Source organism: Tinamus guttatus, unplaced genomic scaffold (genome assembly GCF_059628265.1).
Source record: "Tinamus guttatus ecotype Peru unplaced genomic scaffold, ASM5962826v1 Tinamus_guttatus_pri_ptg000035l, whole genome shotgun sequence".
NCBI classification, from domain to species: Eukaryota; Metazoa; Chordata; class Aves; order Tinamiformes; family Tinamidae; genus Tinamus; species Tinamus guttatus.
This window is the reverse complement of record NW_028288569.1, coordinates 6,723,403-6,744,172: the sequence shown is the minus strand read 5'-3', so window position 1 is coordinate 6,744,172 and position 20,770 is coordinate 6,723,403. Positions and strand designations below refer to the sequence as shown.

The 20,770-nt window shown below is 38.0% G+C and overlaps 1 protein-coding gene across 1 annotated transcript in view; it reads left to right on the top strand.

The window, feature by feature from the left end:
* ZPLD1 (zona pellucida like domain containing 1) overlaps positions 1-20,569 on the top strand; it is a 28,380-nt gene extending 7,811 nt beyond the window's left edge. Inside the window, exons 2-11 of the mRNA XM_010216873.2 lie at positions 1,499-1,612; positions 6,876-7,096; positions 10,074-10,255; positions 10,846-10,918; positions 13,431-13,528; positions 14,217-14,297; positions 15,096-15,267; positions 16,459-16,573; positions 19,192-19,221; positions 20,115-20,569. Of these exons, the coding sequence (XP_010215175.1) occupies positions 1,507-1,612; positions 6,876-7,096; positions 10,074-10,255; positions 10,846-10,918; positions 13,431-13,528; positions 14,217-14,297; positions 15,096-15,267; positions 16,459-16,573; positions 19,192-19,221; positions 20,115-20,290 (1,254 nt within the window). The 5' untranslated portion in view covers positions 1,499-1,506 and the 3' untranslated portion in view covers positions 20,291-20,569. The remainder of the gene's footprint in view (positions 1-1,498; positions 1,613-6,875; positions 7,097-10,073; positions 10,256-10,845; positions 10,919-13,430; positions 13,529-14,216; positions 14,298-15,095; positions 15,268-16,458; positions 16,574-19,191; positions 19,222-20,114) is intronic.
* The last annotated feature ends 201 nt before the right edge of the window (positions 20,570-20,770 follow it).

Here is a 20,770-nt window from a genome sequence, read left to right as displayed (position 1 = left end):
TGCTGTGGATCAAGTGTTGATCTGGAAGTTGTGTGAATGTTGCAAAGCAAAACTTTTGCATAGGGTAGCAAGAATTATACCTGTATGACGAAAATTATACCAGGAAATCATATGAGGGAGTTTTCACTCCATTTTTATTCCATGCACTCCTGAATGAAATTATCCAGGAGTGAGTGGTGACATTTGGATGTCCTTTTGATCTCTTAGGTAGTGTTTAGCTCCATGGTTGGGTCTAGTTGGGTTGTTTGCTGCTAAGGAACATTTGGGAAAGTATCCTCGCATGAGTATATTTTAATACAAGTCTTTAAATCTCAGGTTTGTATTCTCTGTGATCCTGGTGTGAAATCCAGTGGAAGCCTTTCTGTGAATTTCAGTAGGCTTTAGCTCATACCCCTGTGTAGCCACAAATGGTCCAGTTACAAGAGTGGGTATTGGGCTCATATATGCTCTCCCAGTGCAGTTGCCCCCTGTTCTTGGCAATGACGATAGCTGCTTGCCGTGCCTGGTATGGCTGCCTCCAGGTGCTTTGTGTCTGTGAGGAGTTTTGATCTCCACTTAGAAGGGTGATGATTAATATCTCCAGATCCATGGTGTTAGAGAAAGAAAACCTCCTCAATAAGGGTGCTCAGTTTCTGTCCAGGAAAACCGAAAGCTTTGCAACTGCTGTATTTGGGTTCCGAGTTAGCAGGGAGGTTTTATACGACTACAAAATACTCTAAAATACGTAATAATAGGTAATACTTAAATCCATAGACATAGGCCTCAATACTTCGGGACGTTTGTGATAAATATATGTCAGTTGGACTTATTTTCGGTTGTGCTGCAGTCTTTTCGGAACAGAAGTAATTATTGAAGATATTAACAACTTTGTAGTCTGGTTGCCAGATATGATTCAAGTAAATAAAAGTTTCTGTGCTGGCTCGGTATGTGAGCTCAATGCATTTGCTTGCATTCTTCAAAGACCAGATTTTTTTATCATTAAACATGGAGTAACTTAGAATAAGTCCATGGGCCTGAGAATTGACAAATCATTTCTCTGTATTGTCAGTTTTCAAGAACCTGCATGAACTGACTATTGTTCCGTCTAATTTAGTGTCCTTTCTCAAACTTTTTTTTTACAATAAAATGTCAAAAAAGGCAATTAATGTGTAAATACTTGAGCACTTCCACAACCTATCAATATGTGTTAATTTGAGGGATGGGGGCAGGGGGACGGGCAGAGGGGAGGATGGGTTGTTTGTGTTTTATCTTTCATTTACTTTTTATACTATCTTGGGGTACCTCTTTTGCTACAAGCTGCAATTAACCATAGAATTTAATAGAAATCACCCATTACTTGGAAGCAGAGAAGTCGGCCCTACTACCTCTTTCTTAAAAGTCTGTGATCTTTATTCCCCACTCCTTTGGAGACCATCCCCTCCTGAGTGTTAAATGTTTGCAGTAAGTATCTTTAATGCAATGAACAGATGCGTGGAGTAACGACCTAATGTTTTGCTAGGTTTTGCAATGGAACAGGTATGGTTACTGCTCCTGCTGACAGCTAAAGTGCTTTCGGTGACTGCTCAGTTCAATGGATACAACTGTGATGCTAACCTCCATAGCAGGTTTCCTGGTAAGTATTTAATAGACTTCTTCCTAATGGCTTCGTTACTGTCTTGGTTCAAAGTAGCAATTATTTTTAAATACAAAGCTTTAAATCTGTGTGGTGCCTAGGGGTAGGACTTCACATTAAATGAGTGTGAACCATCTCAGTGACAATGAAATTTCTCTAATGTTGCACTCACAATTTTTCTTAATGCACAATGGGCCAAATTCAGCGTAATATTAATGAATAGTTCTTCCCTGACGCCCATGGGTTTGACCTGCTTTTGCCAGAGCTCTATTCTGCAAAAAAAAATTGCCAGAGGTCACATTGCTGGAGATCTTCATTGTAACTGGGATTTTTTCATGTTTTAGCTGGATAAGGTAATATAATCTATATCCTCCTATTGAAATACCTGAAAATATATATATATATATATATATATATATATATATATAAATTTTCAAAGAAGATGCATTTGAAGGCAAAATTCAATGACTCAGTTCTTCATTAAGCCTGTGGTTAGGGAGAAATGCAGCAATGGGATATATCTGTATATAAGGTACATTTATACTCTGGTGAAAAAACAGGGGTTAAATTGTTTTGGGGATATTAGATGCCCACAGCTCCCCATACACTGAGAACTGGAAATGAAATTTCAGTCTTGGCAATATGTATGTCAGAGTTTACCTGGCTAAAGGATGTTTTAGCCTCTCCTACATGGTTTATTCGCTTTCTTGGACAGAATAATAATACTGCAAATACCTTCTGGAATTTGTATCCTGTTTTTCTGAGGCAGAGATTGAATCAAATGGTTTAGTGGTGACATTATTATGCTGTAATACCTTTCACTGTTGTTGTTTTTCTGAATAATAATAGCTTTGATTTTTTTTTTCCCCAGACGGGATCAGTTCTTTTATTAAATCTAAATCATCAGAAAGCCTTCAGTCTGTATTTACTGTTACCTGTGTTAGCACCACACTGCTAGGGGCTTTGTGGAAATAAAAACCAACAGTGGATTTGATTATTTTTACACTTAATAGGTGTGAATATGGGGAGTAGAGAAATGCAAGACATGCAAAGAAGATCAAATAATTTTCTTCATCACTAACAAAAATCACTGGTAACTGATCTTTCACAAAAGTGCCTATAAATCTCCCTTCTTGGCAAAATTTTATGAGCTTGCCTGGAAGAGTGTGAGTGGATTGTGCCCATCTATGTCAGATCCATATTTCATAGATTTTCATGCAGTCTTTGTCCTACATACAATTTCAGGTTTATTGAGAGGATTTCAGTGGCTGGAAGGAAGTTCAGATTCCTCTTTCTGTGTTTGTTTGTTTTCTTCCATTTACTTTAATCACTTTTTTTTTTTTTTTTTTTTTTTTTTTTTGGTAGTAGCTCTCTGTCAAGGAGATATTTGCAATGTGTTACCCATGAATTGCAGACAGCCATTACTGTGAGCAGCTAGGGCCTACTTGTCATCCTGTACCTCAGGAATAAACAAACAAACAAAAACATGGTCTCCAGTACGACCTTTTTCCCTGGCCCTGTTCCAATCCCTCCCCACAGGAGCTGAGAATTGAGCCATGCTCTTTCCTGTTTGTGACTCTGAAGCAGAAAAGCCAAAGCTTGGGATTCAGTTAGCCATCTTAGTGCTGATTTTGTGAGCTAAGAAAGAAGAATTCCCCTATATTAGGCATGCAGTATGAGGTTTCTGTGGTGGTGTCGGTTTATATTTTCATTTTTATTTTATATTTTTAAAAATCTTATCCTGGAATTTCTGAAGGTGGTATTTTCAGCTTGCAGGAGGGATTGCTATGCAGCAGTGAGACTCGCAGAGCTTTGTGGGGTTGGTGGGGCTCTTCTTTGTGGTTTCAGGATCCCCAGAAGATGGATGAGAAGCTTGTGCTGGGTGAGGCAGGCATTTTCTCCACTATAGTTTCACTATATCCAGGACTCATTTCAGACCTTGATCGCTGACTGCTTTCAGACTTCAAAAATGAACTTAGTGGGGAATGAGAAGATCGAAGGAAGAATGCTTCAAAAATGGATTTTTGAGGTTGTGATACTGCTCACAGAGCCTGGTTATAGATATGATGCTTTTCCCCCTTGTTTTTTATTTCTTTTGTATAATGGCTTTTCACAGTTGTCAACATGGATTCCAAAAATGGAGTGAGAGTGGACTGTCTAGCTGAGGCCTGTGGTGGAGATTGCAGAGATTTTGTTGCTCGTTAAAAGTATTTTCCTTTTTCTCTCCCCTTTTTTTCCCTTAAATTTTAGGAAGGACAGAAATTTAGGAAGCTAGTCTTCAGCAAAAATTAGAAATCAAGCCTTCTTGAAGGAACCCTAGTAAAGGGACAGTGGCTTATCTATTTCAAACTTGGTTTTTATTACTGTTTCAGTGACATCTGTACAGGATGATGCTGCATAAATAAGATGACTACTAATCAGGCAGGCAGGACTTTTGTTTCTGTTGTTGACAGTTTCATTTTAGAGCGCAGGTGTGAAATAGCTGCACTGGAGAGAAAACATCCTGGTAGATAGAAAATTTGGTGGTTTGTTACACTAGAAGATAAATGTTTTAGAGAATATGTAGTTAATGTCAAATCTTGCCATCGTTTGAAGAAGGCAAGAAGAATGCATTTGTTTCCATGATAGCATTTGACAGTTGTTAATTTGGCTCTAGTTCTGCTTCGCAGTAAAAGCATTAATATTGGAATGGTTTGGAAGAGCAGAACTATTGCAGCGTGGCTGCCTTCAGATAGGGAAACCCAGTGATTTTATTCATGGGGCCCTCGCTGTAAATTTTGCACATCCACCACGTTTTAATTTACTATCAAAGCAGTGGTTCGATCCAAGAGGAGACTCACATAGAGCAGAAAGCTGATTTTGAACTATGTATCTTTGCCCGAAGGATTTAACCAAAAGAGTTGCCCAATGCTCTGAAGAGCTGTTGTCAGATCCTCTGCTAGATGGGGAGCAATCCTTGGCAATGTGTGGAGGGGAAGCAGAACAGGAGTGGGCAACAGGCTTGTCTGCTGATGTTGCCATGAGTCTCTTAATCCCACAGGACCTCTGTTACCTCAGGTGCCTTGTGAACATGGTGTTTTGTGTTGGATTGCATCAGAAAGAGGCAGAGTGCTTTGTCCTTACGCACTGCTGTGACAAGGAGGCTGCTGCCCTTAAGGCCCTGTCAAACCTGAGCTGCGTGACCTAACCTGCTACTTAGAAAAGAAGTGTTCATGGACAGAATCCAAGTATTTTCATTTAAACTCATACAGGAGGAATTTTTAATTCAAGAGAAGCGAGCAAGACCTTTTTTAATATCTAATGATGTGATGTTATTTCTGTTTGCATCTGGTTTCAGGTGCACTTCTGAACAAATGCTGTGTGTTTTTGAGTTGCAGAATTGACAAATTCAACAGCAGCACTCCCTTGTAGAGTGGTAGGGGAAAAGGTACCGTCTGGTACAGTGACTTTCCTCTTGCATAGAGCGGAGGTTGATTTTTATCGCGTGTGTGGTCTCAATGCTCTTAGTGTCAAAGAATTTTGCAAGTGGTAATGGTACCTTAGCAGTAAAGTAATATTCTTCTTTTCAAAGGGTTTGAAGTGAGTTTAAAAAATTGTGGGCTACTTTATATCACTCCTAGACCCATAGAATTCTTCCCTTCCGATTTGCAATGTGTTACTATCTGACTGTTTGTGCGGTGGTTCAGATTCAGTAAGGACACATTCCCTTTACCATGTTTTTTCCTCTTCTGTCTCTCTGATCATAATATCATGAGGTTGTTATGGCAGTCTCCTTATAGTGGATACCAAAGCATGTGGCTTCTTAACCCTTATACCTTAGGTGAATTGTATTATATATATGTACAAATCAGGAGAATTTCCTGCTGAATCATTTGAAGCCTGCTTTACTCTCTGAAGGTAAATTGGAGCAGAAGGGTACTAGAGACAATGTTTAAGACCACAGTATCTCAGAAGAGAGTTTGCCCAGTTATTTCGTGTACTTGGTTTGGCTTTGATGCCCCCATTAAAGCTGTATAAATTAAAATGCTCATGCTCCTCTATGATGGAAGAGAGCCCCTTGGTTGTAATGGAGCCTTTGTTTCCTCTCTGCTGTGGCTATGCAGCAAAACAATTAATTTCAGCAGGTTTGATGGTATGGTATTGGCTGAAGTTGTTCTGCCACTTTTAATAGCACTCAGTTTTTGAGCAGGTGCAGTAAATGAGTTGTTATATAAAGGAGCAATGCCTGTGTTTAACCCAATGAAATATGTCACTTCGTAGAGCACAAGGAGAAGTGAAGCTAAACCAAAACAAACAAACAAAAAACAAAACCACCCTCATCATCTAAAGACAAAAAAAGAAAGATTTTTGAATAAATCTACTTTATCTTGTTCTATAGCTAGACAAATTGTCATTTTGCTCCTATATCCTAATGTGATGCTTTCAGTTTTCCATTCAAGTATTTGTAGACTGCTATGACAGTCTTCAGAATCGTCAAATAAAAAAGCCAACTTCTAATTGAAAAAGTGTTTAACGTTGTTGAAAAATTGACCAGTTGTAATAATTGCTATTTTTTTAGGTCTTTTATGCTGTCATAATGTACAGAATGAAAGATTGCAAGGCACTTTATAGTATTGATCATTGTCTTTCAAAAGCCAACTGTTTTTTTTATTGGAGCTAAAGATGATAGTTCTTAAAAAGAAGAAAAAACCTTTGAAGATACCACAATAAATTGCTCTGATACGCTGTTGATTGTACTTCAAAGCCTGTATCACCTGAGACGATGGTGGACTCCAGACAACCTCAGAGAAGCTTCGTGTGCAGCTTCGATGCCCGGTGCTGGCAGGGCTGTGCTGGAAGGCAGGGCTCAACCTCCTGAGGTTCTCCAGGCTTCTCGGAATTACTGTTTCAGAAGGGGGCTGTTCAGTCAAACTCCAAATATGTAACCCCTTGTGTTTTCCCCTCTGCTGCACTGCTTCGGTTTATGGATGTGCAGTTGAATGAGCTGGTGGGGAATTTGGGAGAAATAGTTTTGTTGCGCAGTAGACTAAGTTGCCATATTTTACTTCTGTTTTTTTTTTTCTTTAGTGAAGTTGTACAGCCAAATAAATCTGCTTTTCCTTTTCAGAATCATGTGATTTTGACCTTTATTTTCTGATATTGCTGCCACTGAGGTCGAAAAAGTGATTTCTGCAGCAGTTACAAAAATACTGCTACAGCCATTCTGTGCTAATTAGCCAAAATACATCTCCTCACAATGTGTTTTCTTGTATTTTTCTTGCAGCTGAACGAGATATCAATGTTTTCTGTGGAGTACAGACAATTACTATGAAGATAAATTTTTGCACAGTTCTCTTTTCCGGTTATTCTGAAACAGATTTGGCACTGAATGGGAAACATGGGGATGCTCACTGCAGGGGGTTCATCAATAACAACACCTTTCCAGCAGTGGTCATTTTCATCATCAATCTGAGTACTTTGGAATCCTGCGGAAATACTTTAGTGGTAAGGCGAGATCCAAGTGAAATTGTAGCTTTGCTCTCTGCACAGGGTTGAGTGTGTGCCCTGACAGCACTGTATCTTTTACAGATGCTTGCGTGGTCTTGTTCAGTTTGCAATATATTGCATGTGTCAAAAAAAGGAGAAAAAGATACTGTATAATCTTGGTTACTAATTAAAAGATATGATAGGAGATAAATTTACCCTCATTAGAAAGTGTGGTTTTCATTGTATTAAATTTTGGGGAAATTATTATTTTTTTCTTCAACATCTAAACTTTTGCTGAGCATTTTTAACTTTGCCAAAATGTTTCAAATAACTATGTAGAAAATGAAAACAGTATTTTTAAGAGTGGGTTAGTTAATAGGGTACTAAGGTGCCCATTTCCATTCTCTGTGAGAGGGCCCTCTTGAGAGATCTGCTGCCTGTGGTAAGGCATTGATTTTGGGTTGAATATCACAGAGGACAGAGTTAATCTGGCCAGATATCCAACACTGCTAGGGCGAAGGCTGACTGCAGGCATCACTGCTAGGAGCCCTGTGTGGTCGTGCACCTCCACATAAGGCCTCAGCTCAGGATGGCTTAGAAAAAATAGGAAATTTTGAATAAAATTCTAATTTTGTTTGGCAAAAACACTAAGTGTGATCCAACCCATTCACTTGATTCATGACAAAAACACCAAAAAGCAGAGCTGAAATTTTGGATTTATATGTTCAGCTCTGATCCTTTGTGCTTGTGCACTGCCGCCATCTGTGCTGAGGTCTTTTGCCTGGTGGTGTGACTTCAGTGTCTGCATTTATATTGCTGCTTAATGTGCTAATAACAAATGTCTTTATACTGCTAATGACCAAATCTGATCTTTATCTGTAAATGAATTTTTAGAGCCAGAATCTGTTCCAGAAACTGACTTCCGATGTCTGTTTCATACCAGTGTAATTGCATTTCCTTCAGTGAACAAATATCACCACGAATACCAAAAAAACCCTCCTAAACCAAAGGAGGGGGCTGATTGTACAGTTTGTGTGTACATCACACTGTACAAACAGTGATGTCTTGTATCAAAGTATCTATCAAAAACTTGCAAGTATAAAAATAAATTATTTTTTATGACTTATTCTAGCTGGAATTTGTAGTCAAAGTTAGATACCTGCCACTTTTCACAAGAAACTGCTTGCTCTAAGATGCTAAAACTATGTCAAACTGGGCTGAAATGTTCCATGTTGCACTGTGTTGCACTGTGTCTCAGAATGAACTTTCTTTTAAAATTTCCACAAATATTAGTTCAGATAGTTCAACATTCTTTCTTATCCCCAGTTTCTCTGAAAGGCTGTAAAAGCCCCATGACTTTGAGTAGAAAAGTGTGACAAGCAGGAACCTTTTGATGTCCCCTTGGAGTTGGCTGCGCAGTAAACTCCTGGAATTTTCTACTTAATTATAAGAGAGTGCTATTTCAAACAAACAAACAAAAACTTCAGTCCAAGTAATCGGAGCTCCCTGTGAGGCCCCAGCAGACTTCAGAGCATACCAGACAGTGGAGCAGCTGCTAAAAATAAAACAGATTTTCCTCCTCTTCTCCCTCATCTTATGCATGCTGTGCCACAAGCAGAAGATGAAGGAGCCGAAAGGCTTTCCCTTCAGTTTCTGCAGACTGAGGTATTACAAACATTTTTGGCTATGTCTCACAGCAAAGACCCTTTTACTTTTTCCTTACTTTGATGGAAGGAGAGTTAATTTTCAGACAGAACTGAGGATAAAACCTGGGTCTGTAATATGGCAGACACAAATTCTTATTTATGTGCAAGTGGAGGAAACCTATATAGAGCTGTAGTCAATTTTACTAAATGCTCTACACTGTTCCTTAAGAAAAGGACAGATCCTAGGAGTTCTCTGTGTGTTTTTATTTACTTAATTTATTTAAAAATCAAAAAAATCCGAATGCCTGATATGTATCTAGTGCTATTCGGTTGCAAATGTTACGATTCATGTACACCTCAGAATGATTCTTCCACGATAGCATGTTTTTCCAAGGTTAAGAAACTGTATTTGAAGGCTGTTAAAAACGCTAGCTCAGCTTATACAGTTATTCAAGAGAAGTGCTACAGAAGAAGTTCCATCATGTACTTTCTCACTTTCTCATGGGGATGTAATTTGGGACATGTTTATTTGCTGAATGCCCCCACCACTGCAGTGCTGTTTTCAGAGCAGTAGTTGTAGATGGAGTGGGGCCAGGTGTGAGCTGGAGGACAGGGTGTTCTTGTGTTTTCTGGAAATTCTGGTGAGCTGTGTCCTGTTCCTGAGGGATGTGGAATAGCACAGGTATCCAGAGGTCTACCACATTGGAGTATCTTACTGAAACGAGCTTGCTACTGCTGAATTGAGCACAGGTGTCCTCAGGTATAATGAGAACAGGTAACCGAATTAAGCTTTTGTTGGCAACTTCAAATAAGGCATTATCTGAGTGTATATTAAAAATTTGGCTTTCAACTATTGCATTTCTTTGCAAGCAGTTTATTAGACATGTATAAAATAGACACAGAGACCTGAAGTTCAGCTGTTTGCCTGGTATTTGTTTATAAAATATAGTGATTTTGATGTATCAAAAATAAAAATATCAAGAGTGATCAAAGTACTGTTTCTGTGAATAACATTATTAGTGCAAGAACTTTGTTGCACATGGAAGCCTGTTTCAAGCTATCATTCTTCAACCATGGAAAAATCAATTTTTTAACCAGAAGAGAAATGTTCATTAAGCTTTTCCCAGTAAGTTTTGGGAATCAATTGAGAATGCTTAGGAATTCTTGATCCTGGAGAGATGAGAAACGGAACCCAGAGAATTTGATGTTAGCAAATCAAATTAGCTTCTGAAGGGTTTCCTAAACTTATCTCTGTGTGAACTATGAATTAAAGCATCAGCCCTTTTTTGGGCAACACATATTCTGTGCTTAGCTTTCTGTTAATATTTATCTTCTCTCTCCCTCAATAGGTATCATCAGCTCGAGGTGTCAATGCCTATGGGAATATCTCAGTGGTACAGATAGGTAATGTTTCAGGCTATATAGATACGCCAGACCCACCAACGATTATCAGCTACTTACCTGGGCTTCTGTACAAATTTAGCTGTAGCTATCCACTGGAGTACCTGGTTAACAACACCCAGCTAGCTTCGTAAGTGTAGTTCTCATTCCTATATGTTTTGTTCCCATATGAACGTAAGCCCGTATAGGCGTATGCATCTGCACCTAAATATATGCATGCCATGGCATTATTATCAACATACTGATATTTCCCCTTGTAACAATGGGAGGGGGAAAGCAGTGAAAGAATCTGGTGCTTAACTTAATGTAAAACTTCCCTTAAAATTCTGGTGTTCTGGTGACAGAATGGTAGCAGCAAACAGATGGAAATTCCATATGAATATGGAGCGCAAAATGGAATATTTTTCATGAGCAGTCATTCTACGTCATGGAAAATGAGTTTCTTTTTGTCACCTCTGCTTGTATCGCTCTGCTAATTATTTTTCTGATTTATGCTTTCAGCAGTATATGCTACTTGCCCCATATTTAAGGTTCTGACAGTATTTCCACTATAAATTCCCATTTCTTTTTTTTTTTCTTAACATAAACACACAAATTAGCTCCTTGTGATATGGCTTGTGGAATTTTTTAACAATGAAACCCACTGAAGTTATGTAAATGCAAACATAAAATATATATATATTTAAATTTTTGGTAGCTTGTTTTCTAATTCTGTTATAGGTCATCAGCTGCTATTTCCGTGAGAGAGAACAATGGTACATTTATCAGCACTTTGAATTTGTTGCTTTACAATGTGAGTATAAAACACAGTACTATGGAAGTTGGATTAGCAAAACAGAATTTACCCTCCTCTTCATTATGTGCTATTCCCCTCCCACTCTTCCCATGAAGAATCAGGCCTTTCATGCAGGTATCTCTCATTTTTGAGTTCAATTTTCCTTTTTGTTTGTTTGTGTCTGTTGTCTTGTATTCTTACCGATGGCTTTTGAGGATGAGTCTTTGTTCTGAATTTATGCAGTTCCTCTATTTGTTTACGTGGTACTGGGACCTGAAAAGCCAGAGCCTTAATCAGTTGCAATAATATTTGTGCTTCAGAGTTTATTTGTGGTGTTTGCATGTATTCTCTCACAGTGTGTGTGTGCGTGTATATGTATGTTTGAATGCCTGTGTTCACATTCCTGTGTATTTGTAGAGGTACGCAATACTAATCTAGAGACTACTCTCTGTACAGTTCTGTAAATAATAATAATAATAATAATAATTCTAGACTTCTATTCCATTAGCAGTAAACTGTAGTACTTTTGCTGGAGTACTTTTATGCTCCAGCCTCATGAGCGTTTTGATCATTTGTAATTTTAGTGGGGGAGGTGGGATTCATTCCAAATCTATAGCATGCTGTACATGCTACCTCATTGCATGATTTTTCACGGTTTTAAGGGTCAAAGATGTTAATAATAGCTATAAAATATCAATTCCCTCTCACCTTTTTAGATAATTTAACTTGAAAATGCATTATTTTATAAACTTTTATTATATGAATAGGAATGGTGACAGTAGAACATGAAAAATGCACGGACCTCTGCTTAACGGCAACATTAATCCCTGAAATGATATTTTGGTGTTGATTAAAATTTTTATTCATACATTTTAAAAACCTGATTTAAATATCAATTTTTCAATCTGTCAAGCAACATTTTTTGTAAATTATGGATCCGATTTTTTTTGCATTATTATTCATGCCATCATGATGTTTAGTTATAATTCATGCAACTGATTTAAAAGTCAATGCTTTATACTTTGAATATAATGAGCTATAAATATTATAATAGGACATTTTCCAAAGGCATGTTTTTAAAAAATCATGTTTGTTTGACAGAACAGAGTGCTGAATAACAACCTATAATGTGTTAAAATAAAGATCATATTTCTCTCATTCTTAAACAAACCTGTAGGCAAAAAGATAGAGGAGGGAGGGGGCTGCCAAATTTCTGTGCAAGTATGAGAATTGACCACTGTTTGTTTGGTGCCCTTCAGGCCCTTATTTTGCAAACACTGGGCTAAAAATGATGTTGATATTTGCACTGGAAAAAGTGAATTTGTTTCTCACTTACCAGCTGAAAAGATAAATTTTTCACTCGATTCCAGTGAAATTACAAGTTGAATATTAATAATGATGCTTTTTTTGTTCTGATTTGAGTCATATTATCTACTCGGCTAGTAGGTGTTTTCCTAATATGACCAGTATTGACAAAGCTGGCAGCTTGAAGTGGTGGATGTGCTCTTTTAAAGAGATGACCTCCCCTGTGTCACAGAGTTGGGCAGTGTGTGCAAATGTGGCTTCCCAGGCCTTCAATGCTGAGGTGGTTTTGCCTGCCACACTGAACCTGGCTTTACGGTGGCACTTTCAAAATCCAGCTTTGCAAATTTTTGTTATGTCTCGAGTGCTTTGGCCTCTTATGGGAAGCCTTTCTCAACATGCTGGTTCTCTACACTTTCTGGAATAGCAACCGATTTAAGTGCCATTACCTGTAAGTGAATTTTGATATGCTGAACTATGTGTGTTGCTCCAGATTTGTTTCATGACCTCTGTAGGTTATTGCTAGGAGTGGCATTAGTGATTCCATATAGGACCAAAAAAGGACATTCTGTGTCAGAGCATAATAAAAACAAACAGTATGTATTTGTGCCCACTGCTCTGTGCAGTTTTCTTGGAACTGTGGGGTGTTTTTTTTTCATTCTTAAAATGTAAATGAATGTATCTTGTTATTTAAAACCCTCAACAAGCCAACTTCCATGACAGCTACATTTCAGTGATCAGAATATGTCTATTCTCCTACAGCTTGAGACGATCAAACTCCAAAGGAGTTATGGTCTTCAGTTAATAAAAAGACCATAATAACCTTTCTTGACAAAGGGCTCTGTGTGTCAGCCCAATCAAGCTACTCCTTTAGAAAATGCATCAGCTGCTGTTTAGGCAGCGGGGTACATACCAGGTGATACCTTGCAATGACCTCTTCATGAAGGGCTCTTAATAAAATGATAAAACCACTTAATGCAATCATAAATAGACAGTTTCTCCAAAACAGTTGTGTAGGGTAAGGTCAGTCAGGTGGTGATGATCTTTACAGACAAGCTTGCAGGAAGATCTTTGTGCACTGTTCTTTGCTCCTTCCTATAAGGAGAAGAAAGTAAATGACAATCCTGTTATAAAAGGTCAAGAAAATCAGACAGGACTTTGGTTTAAAGGTACCCCTCCATTGTCACACTGCGATTTCTGGTACGCTGAGACAATGTTTGTTTTTCAGGATTCAACCTACAGCCAGCAACTCCTTATCCCAAGTGCGGGTTTACCTTTGAAAACCAAAATATATGCAGCTGTGAGAGCAACTAACCTTGATGGCAGGTACCATAGGGGAAGCTATTTCTTGCCTTGCCAGTTTTTCAGCTCTCGGGATTGTAAATTTATTATCTGATAGAAATCAGATATATAGTTGTCTTTTCTCACAGCCTTTTGCAGGTTAAAAGTGTGGCTTGTGTTTGTTGATTGTTTCCCTTGGCCAAAGGAAATATGTTCTTCAAGCCGAATGCATATCTTACCTCATATCTTGCTCTTTATGAATGTTTTCCTGAACTATGTTTTAAATCTCTCATTCCTGTGCTTTATGAGAGATTCTGCATGACCAAAGAAGAAACTCATGAGCTTTTAAAAGCAGGAGAGTCTTGATTTCTGGTCCTGCACGGTCATGACTTCTGTAAAGACGTGGATAACAAGTAGACTGTTAGAAAGAACTGCATGATGTTTGTCTTGAATGAAACCAGATCGTTTGACTTGCATCATTCTGCTGCTATGCTGTATGTGGCTTAGTTTGGTAGGTCAGGAGTTAAAAAAAAAAAAAAAAAAAAAAAAAGGGGGGGAGGAGGATGTAGTGGGAATGCAGAATGTTAAATATAACAACTGGCTTCAATGTAACAGTCTGCATTATCGGTCTGTATACCTGCCTCTTCTGCGTTTTAGTCTTTCCTCCCTGACTCTGCACCTCTGCCTTTACCATTCTGTTTCCTGGTCATTTATTTCTGTGTTTCTTGTGCAGGTGGAATGTTTTGATGGACTACTGCTACACCACTCCGTCTGGTAATCCTAGTGATGATCTCCGATATGACCTTTTCTTCAGGTGGGTCTTGTGTAAACAGACTTTGAAATCAGTTGCAAATCCCTTTGGTAGTGTTCTAAACTATTTGGAAACTTGAGCCATATTAACTGAGAGGCTTCAGGATTGTGCTTACAGACAAGATCAGAACATACTGTGTTTGTGAACTTACACATCAAACAAGTGCACAGTCATGAGAATTATGAAAAGAGCTCTACTATAGGTCTACTAGAGACCCTAAGAACCTCCAAACTAAATGGTGTTTTATTAAAATGTATCTTAATTTTGCCAAAGGCAGGTTGATAGGTACCCTCGCAGAGTGGATGACAAATATGTAAAACATCACAGACACCAGTTCAGGAAAGCATGCAAGTAAATGATTAAAGACAAATATATGCTTCTGCTGCAACTTCCACTAATAATATATTTCCTTGTATTGGATTTTTGGAAAACATAAATAGCATCCTAACAGTATCTCAGCTTAAATCTCATCAATAGCAATTACTGGAGATACCACTTAAATTGGGGTTATCTGTCTATACCAGTTAGCATATCTGATTGGTTTTTGCTTCAGATCTCAAATTTCTTTGGGCACTGGAATTAAGTGGTTCCTTGGTTGTAGCTGTCATGTTGCAAAGCAAAACTGGACTGTTTGGCAGCAATGTATTTCAGCAAGCGTTGTACTGCCTAAACCAAGTGATCATAGCTGCCCATATATAGCATGCTATGGCTATTTGCTATGAAAGTTACCTCTCAGCTACTGGCTTGAAAAAGCAATGATCTAAGTGCTCGTCTAGTTTTAATCTTCTCTACAAAATTTAGCTGTGACAAGGACCCACAGACAACTATAATTGAAAATGGGAAGAGCCAAATGGGCCGTTTTTCCTTCGAGGTGTTCCGCTTTGTGAAGCACAAGAACCAGAAGATGTCTACGGTCTTCCTTCACTGTGTGACAAAGCTGTGCAGAGCAGATGACTGTCCCTTTCTTGTGCCAGTAAGTTCGGTGAAGGGAAGCTGCATCCAAATGCAAAGGTTGCTTGGGTGAACCAAAAGGAGGGTGACTTCCAGAGTCGAAGGTGACTTTCAGAGCCTGAAGGAGAGATGCCTTTCTCATGTCTGAAGTAACCACTCTGGAATAGCTTAAAAGCTGATATTCGTAGCATAGCACCTGAAAAGCAAGGTACGCCCAATCACAGCAGTTGAATGTAAATATCTTGGAATAATGGAAACTACTAATTGAGGTGTATTAAGTGTTGTTGTGATCCTGACAAGGAAAATTTGATAGTAATTCTGATAGTGAAGAAAATTCTTCATACTTTCCCTACGGTTAATTGCAACTTTTACAGTTTAGAAGTTGTTCTTTTGTTGAACTTAAAAGTTCACAAGGGTGTGTCAGTTCAAATATTGCTCCATTTTAGGAACATTAGGATTAACAAACATATTTGGGAAAACAAAACATTTGAATAAACATGGAATATTCGGTACTGATATCTTCAGAAGGTGGTATCTTACTCTACTGAAAGACTTTTCATTTAGAATTTTAAGATGTTATCACCTTATTATGTTTTTCACGTTTTATATATTATTTTAAATAACCTACTGTTTCTATTGAACCTACATTCTGAAGGTTTACAATTCCATAAATGCTCTTATTTCAATGCTCAAGGTTAAGAAAAGTGAAAAAGTTAGACATCTTAGTCAAAGATAAGTTCCAGATCATAGTGTTGAGGATCATTTTGATATGGATTGTTGTATGTTTACTCTTTCGAACTTCCTGGAAAGTGTGTGAGCTGTAACTTCAGAAGTTTATTAGAATAGTGACTATAGCTGCTTTTGTATCCCTAGTCAGGCAAAACACATTTACTGGGAAAACTGACTGTAAACAAAGCTTTGGGAAATTAACTGCTGAAAATTTAATATGCCATAAGATGGATCTTGTACATGGCAGCTGTGCTGTTCTTTAAATGAAATGAGGCAAAATACAACTGGAAGTCAGACATTTACAAGATGCACTTTTAGGGAATGTTACAGCTGTTTTTATTGCAAAGTAATTTAATGCATACTAAGAAATAAAATCAAAGTTGTAGTATTCCTTATAAAAGAGCTTACATTAAAACTAGAAGCACAGAGGGGCAATAATTCTGTTCTACTCAGTAACTGTGATTTGTTTTGATTAACTGATCAGATTTGCAGTCACAGAGAAAGAAGAGATGCAGATGCTGGCATGAGAACAACTGGGAGCCCTCAGAGCACCTCTGGCAATGCTGTAATCTCTGCTGGCCCCATCATTACAAGGAGCGGTAGGAATGAGCAAGACCTTTTTTTAATATATTGCAGGAATTTCCAAAACCCGGGGAAGTGTCTGGCAGTTTCTGGAGAATTTGTAGTGACTCGAAGGCTGGATTCTCTAGGATTCTCCATGTGTATGCTGAGGAGAGGAGGCTCTTTGGGGTTTGGATAGGGGAGCAGGATGGGGTTTTCTGTTTTATTTATTTTTATTTTTTTAATACCATAGGAGATTTTGGTAGAAAAACTTGGCTAATATTTATGTTCAGCTCTCATACAGTTCATCCCTATTTGCAGTAGAATCAATATGGGATACAATTATACATGTAAGGCTGTTATAAAAGTCCAAACTCAGTGGGTTGACTTCCTTTTCTGTCACTTTTCACTGAAGATTGTGGAATTTAAGGTACAAAGTGCAATGTCTCAATTTAAATTCTGAGGTTAGGTCGGAGATATGGAAAAATAAATGATTTGGCAGGTAATGAATATTCACTGTCACTTTCGACTCACCAACTCTTCCAGCTTCATCTTAACATTTTTCAGTGCTGTATAAAACTAATACATTCTGTGCTTAGGCTTCAGCTATAGAGAAAAAAATAGGTCAAACACCGTATTTCTAAACAGAGCAAGCCAGAATTTCTTTTAGATTAAAGGTGAAACTCCATAGATTTACATTTTTATTCCCAGAGATTTAAGAAAAACTCTAAATGTAAACATCAGAAAAATATTTCACTTTTGACAACATAATGAAGGTAAATTTCTTTTTTTCTCCTAAATTCTACTTACAGATATTTGCAGCAGTTGCCATTAAGCAACTAAAATCCTTCCTCTTTTGCATGAAATGTGCTTGCCCCCACATATACAAAGACAAAGCTGACCTGTCAGAGTAAGGACCCATCTAGTGAGAAACCATTTTGAAAAACAGAAAATGCTGAATGATAATCAGCGTTTCTGTAATTGAAACTAATATTTTTTTTCTGCATTATACATGTCTCCAATTGAGTGTCCATGCTGTGGTCATCTGATTAGTTGACGAAAAAGTAAAAAGAATTTCAAAGTTTCATCTGTGAGTGCCTATGGGAAATAAATGAAAAATTTGCCCAGGCAAGCATTTGTTAGAGAAATGCTATCTTAGTCAAGAAATGGAAACAAGATATCTAAGCATCTTATCTAAGCAATCCCTGTTAAGTAATGCAACTTTGATTCAAATGCTGTGAGTTCTGTTTGTAGACCTTTTAATAACCTTTTAATGCTGCGTAATTTCAAATAAGCCAAGATCTGACCAGGAATATGTAGTGAACCAAAAGTAAGAGTAGACTATAGTCTATTTTTTAAAACATTTGTTGAAACCTATTGCGTGGTTTCTAGTGAAACACAAATAGGGCTAAAAGGGAAAGTAATCATTTTTGAAGTGTCTTGGTTGAGATATGGAGCTAATGTTTTTTACAGACTTCTGAATCTCGGTGGGATGTTTTTGGAGCATCCCACTCCTGCTGATGGAGGCATGGCTTGACAGGCCAGGCTCCAAGAGGTGAGATTCAGCTCTGAACTCTGCTGCAGAGTGCTGAGTGGTGTTGGGCAAGTCACCTAATATGACTTGTACATCCCTTTTCATTCCTGTTGCATCACTCCCTGGGCTGGTCCTGAACATTGCAGCACGGCTGTAGAAGCACCTCTTGAGCTTTCCCCATTGCTCTGCTCACCAGTAGTTCTGGTAACAAAAGTGTTTACTCAGTTCCTATCAGGGTAATTACATGATGTTACTACAAACGACAAAGTCATTCTCCTGTATATTTCTGAGCTCTCGTTTCTAACACTGTGCTCTTTTCAGAGAAACATTCTTCTTACTTGTTAAACTAAAATAAGTCATTGCAGGAGAAATACACAGAGGAAAATGTTTTAGTCTCTAGGTATGGAAACAAGGTTGGTACTACTTCTGAAGGTGAAATTGCGTAGCTTTTAATGGATGTCTCACTGAAAATTACAAGGCACCTGCTCAAAATAAATGGGCAGGTGAGCTGTGCCTTGTAGTTGAAAAAACATAAAAGCAGGAAACAATTACAAGAAGTGTAGTTTTGAGATGGACAGTGGGTAAGAAAGCCAAAAGTGGAGACAAAATAAAAATATGTCCCTGAATATAATGTAACTCTATTACTGTCAGGAGAAAAGTGTGCATGGAGAGGGCACATTTGTAGTCATTTTTTCAGTCATGTATTTTCCCTTGAAAAACTTGAGTTAAAATAGCTTGTCCATAAAGATACTCCTGTAATAGCTATCACTGAAAAAACCTGCATGTAATATTGTACTGATGATTGTATTTTACTAAAAGAGATAGAATTGGGAACCTTTTTGAGTAAGTGGTTTGTGTGCTGTGTGTGCGTGTTTTGAGGTGGGAAGAGAGTTGCCTCAGAATACCAAGTAGCTTGGTGTGCTTACATTAAAAATGAAGAAACTTCTAGTCATTAGTATTGCTCTCCTGATTCTGCCAGGCATATTAACAGTTGCTGTTACAAATATAGCTGATATGTTTTGAAAATAGAGCTAGGACCATTGGCTTTTTGTGTTTTGTGTCAGGGGGAAATAGGCACAAATCTTTAAAATACAATGCACCCATTTTTATATTTTTGTACAGATGAGACACCAACCAACAATTCGGAGCTTGGTAAGTGAATCAGAATTCCAAGAAACACAAAAGAGCAGGTTGATATGAGTTCAGCAGAACTGGGTAGGTGAACGATTTCTGAACGATTCCAGCTCAGTAAGCACTGAGCTGGAATGTTTTTTCTTTTGGGCTTTTTTTTGTCATTTAAATGAGTATATTAGTATATACTCATGCTATAAAGAAAGCAGTTGGTGAATCTGGAATGCTCAATTTAATTTGTGTACCTGGCCCTGCCAACATAGTGACTTGTAATCCCTACAGTGGAACTGAAATGGAAGTATACTACTGTAACAGATGAATGTGAGAGAACATTGCAGTTGCCAGAAGATACAGATATAAGCAGTAAAATCTGCTCAGGCAGCAGAGGAGTTGAACAGCAAAATGGTAATTATGGTGCAGTCCAGCTTGTTTCGTAGCTCAAATTTGAAAGGGCCTAATGTAGCTCGGTAGCTAATGGCTAGGAAAGGATGTTCAAGTTTAGATAAGGAGGAATGGGGTTCATTGGGCCATCTCACCTCTTACTCAAAAGCTAGACCCACTGGCAAAAGCAACCTACCTTGTCTTTGGAGCTTGAGTAGCTGTCTGTTCACTTCTCAGTCAACTATTTAGATCCCATTGAAGCAGCTACCTCTCCTTCCTGTCTTGAAAACAAAGCTCTCCCTTTAATGAACTGTTTCAAGATGCATTCCTACTCATGATATGACTAGGTATCAAAAAAAAAAAAAAAAAAAAAAAAGCTACCTAAGCATACAGGTATCCCCTTTGCATTTCAGTTTTTGTTCCTACTTGTAATTATTCTGTATATAGCATATTTTAATGGTTTGACAGAGGTATTTGATACTGCTGAAAGATTCTAACCAGGCCCTACCTGTGCATTTTTGTTCTTCCTGCAGCTCATCCAAATGGACCTCCTTTCCAGCTGAATTCAGTAACCAGCACACTGATTTCAGGTGTGGTCATCCTAGGGATCACAAGCATTTTCTTTTTCATATGTTCCTTAACTCTTCTGCGCCAAAAGTGGCCCAACACCTCAGTTTTGACTGGCATCCGAAACCCAGTTTTCAACTGAAAGTGATGATTTACTTGCACTTTTTCTTTGGGGTTGCCTTTCTTGTCCATGAAATATATTTCCATTAAAAAAATAACAACAAGGCAACATTCTGACAACATATCCTGCTTCTATTCCAGATATTCTTTATTTGTAGACTTGCTAGACATTACAGTATAGATAAGCAACACTGATATTGGTAACAGTTCTAGGAAATTATGAAAATCTCAATTGTTTGTGATCAGACTATATTGCATTCTGCCCATGGGTGTATTGACAATAAAACTTGTGTCTCCAGCTTTTCAGTAAGGTATTAAAGCTGAAGATGCTTAAGAGAGGAACATTTCCAAGTATACCATTCTTTTACAAAACCCAACACATTCAGAAGCATTTATAAGTCCACACACGCTTACTAAGATGAAGGCCATTTCTTTTTTTTTCCACATTTTGCACCACAAATTTGAAAATGGCTCAGGAGGAAATTTGCTCCTCTATATTGGG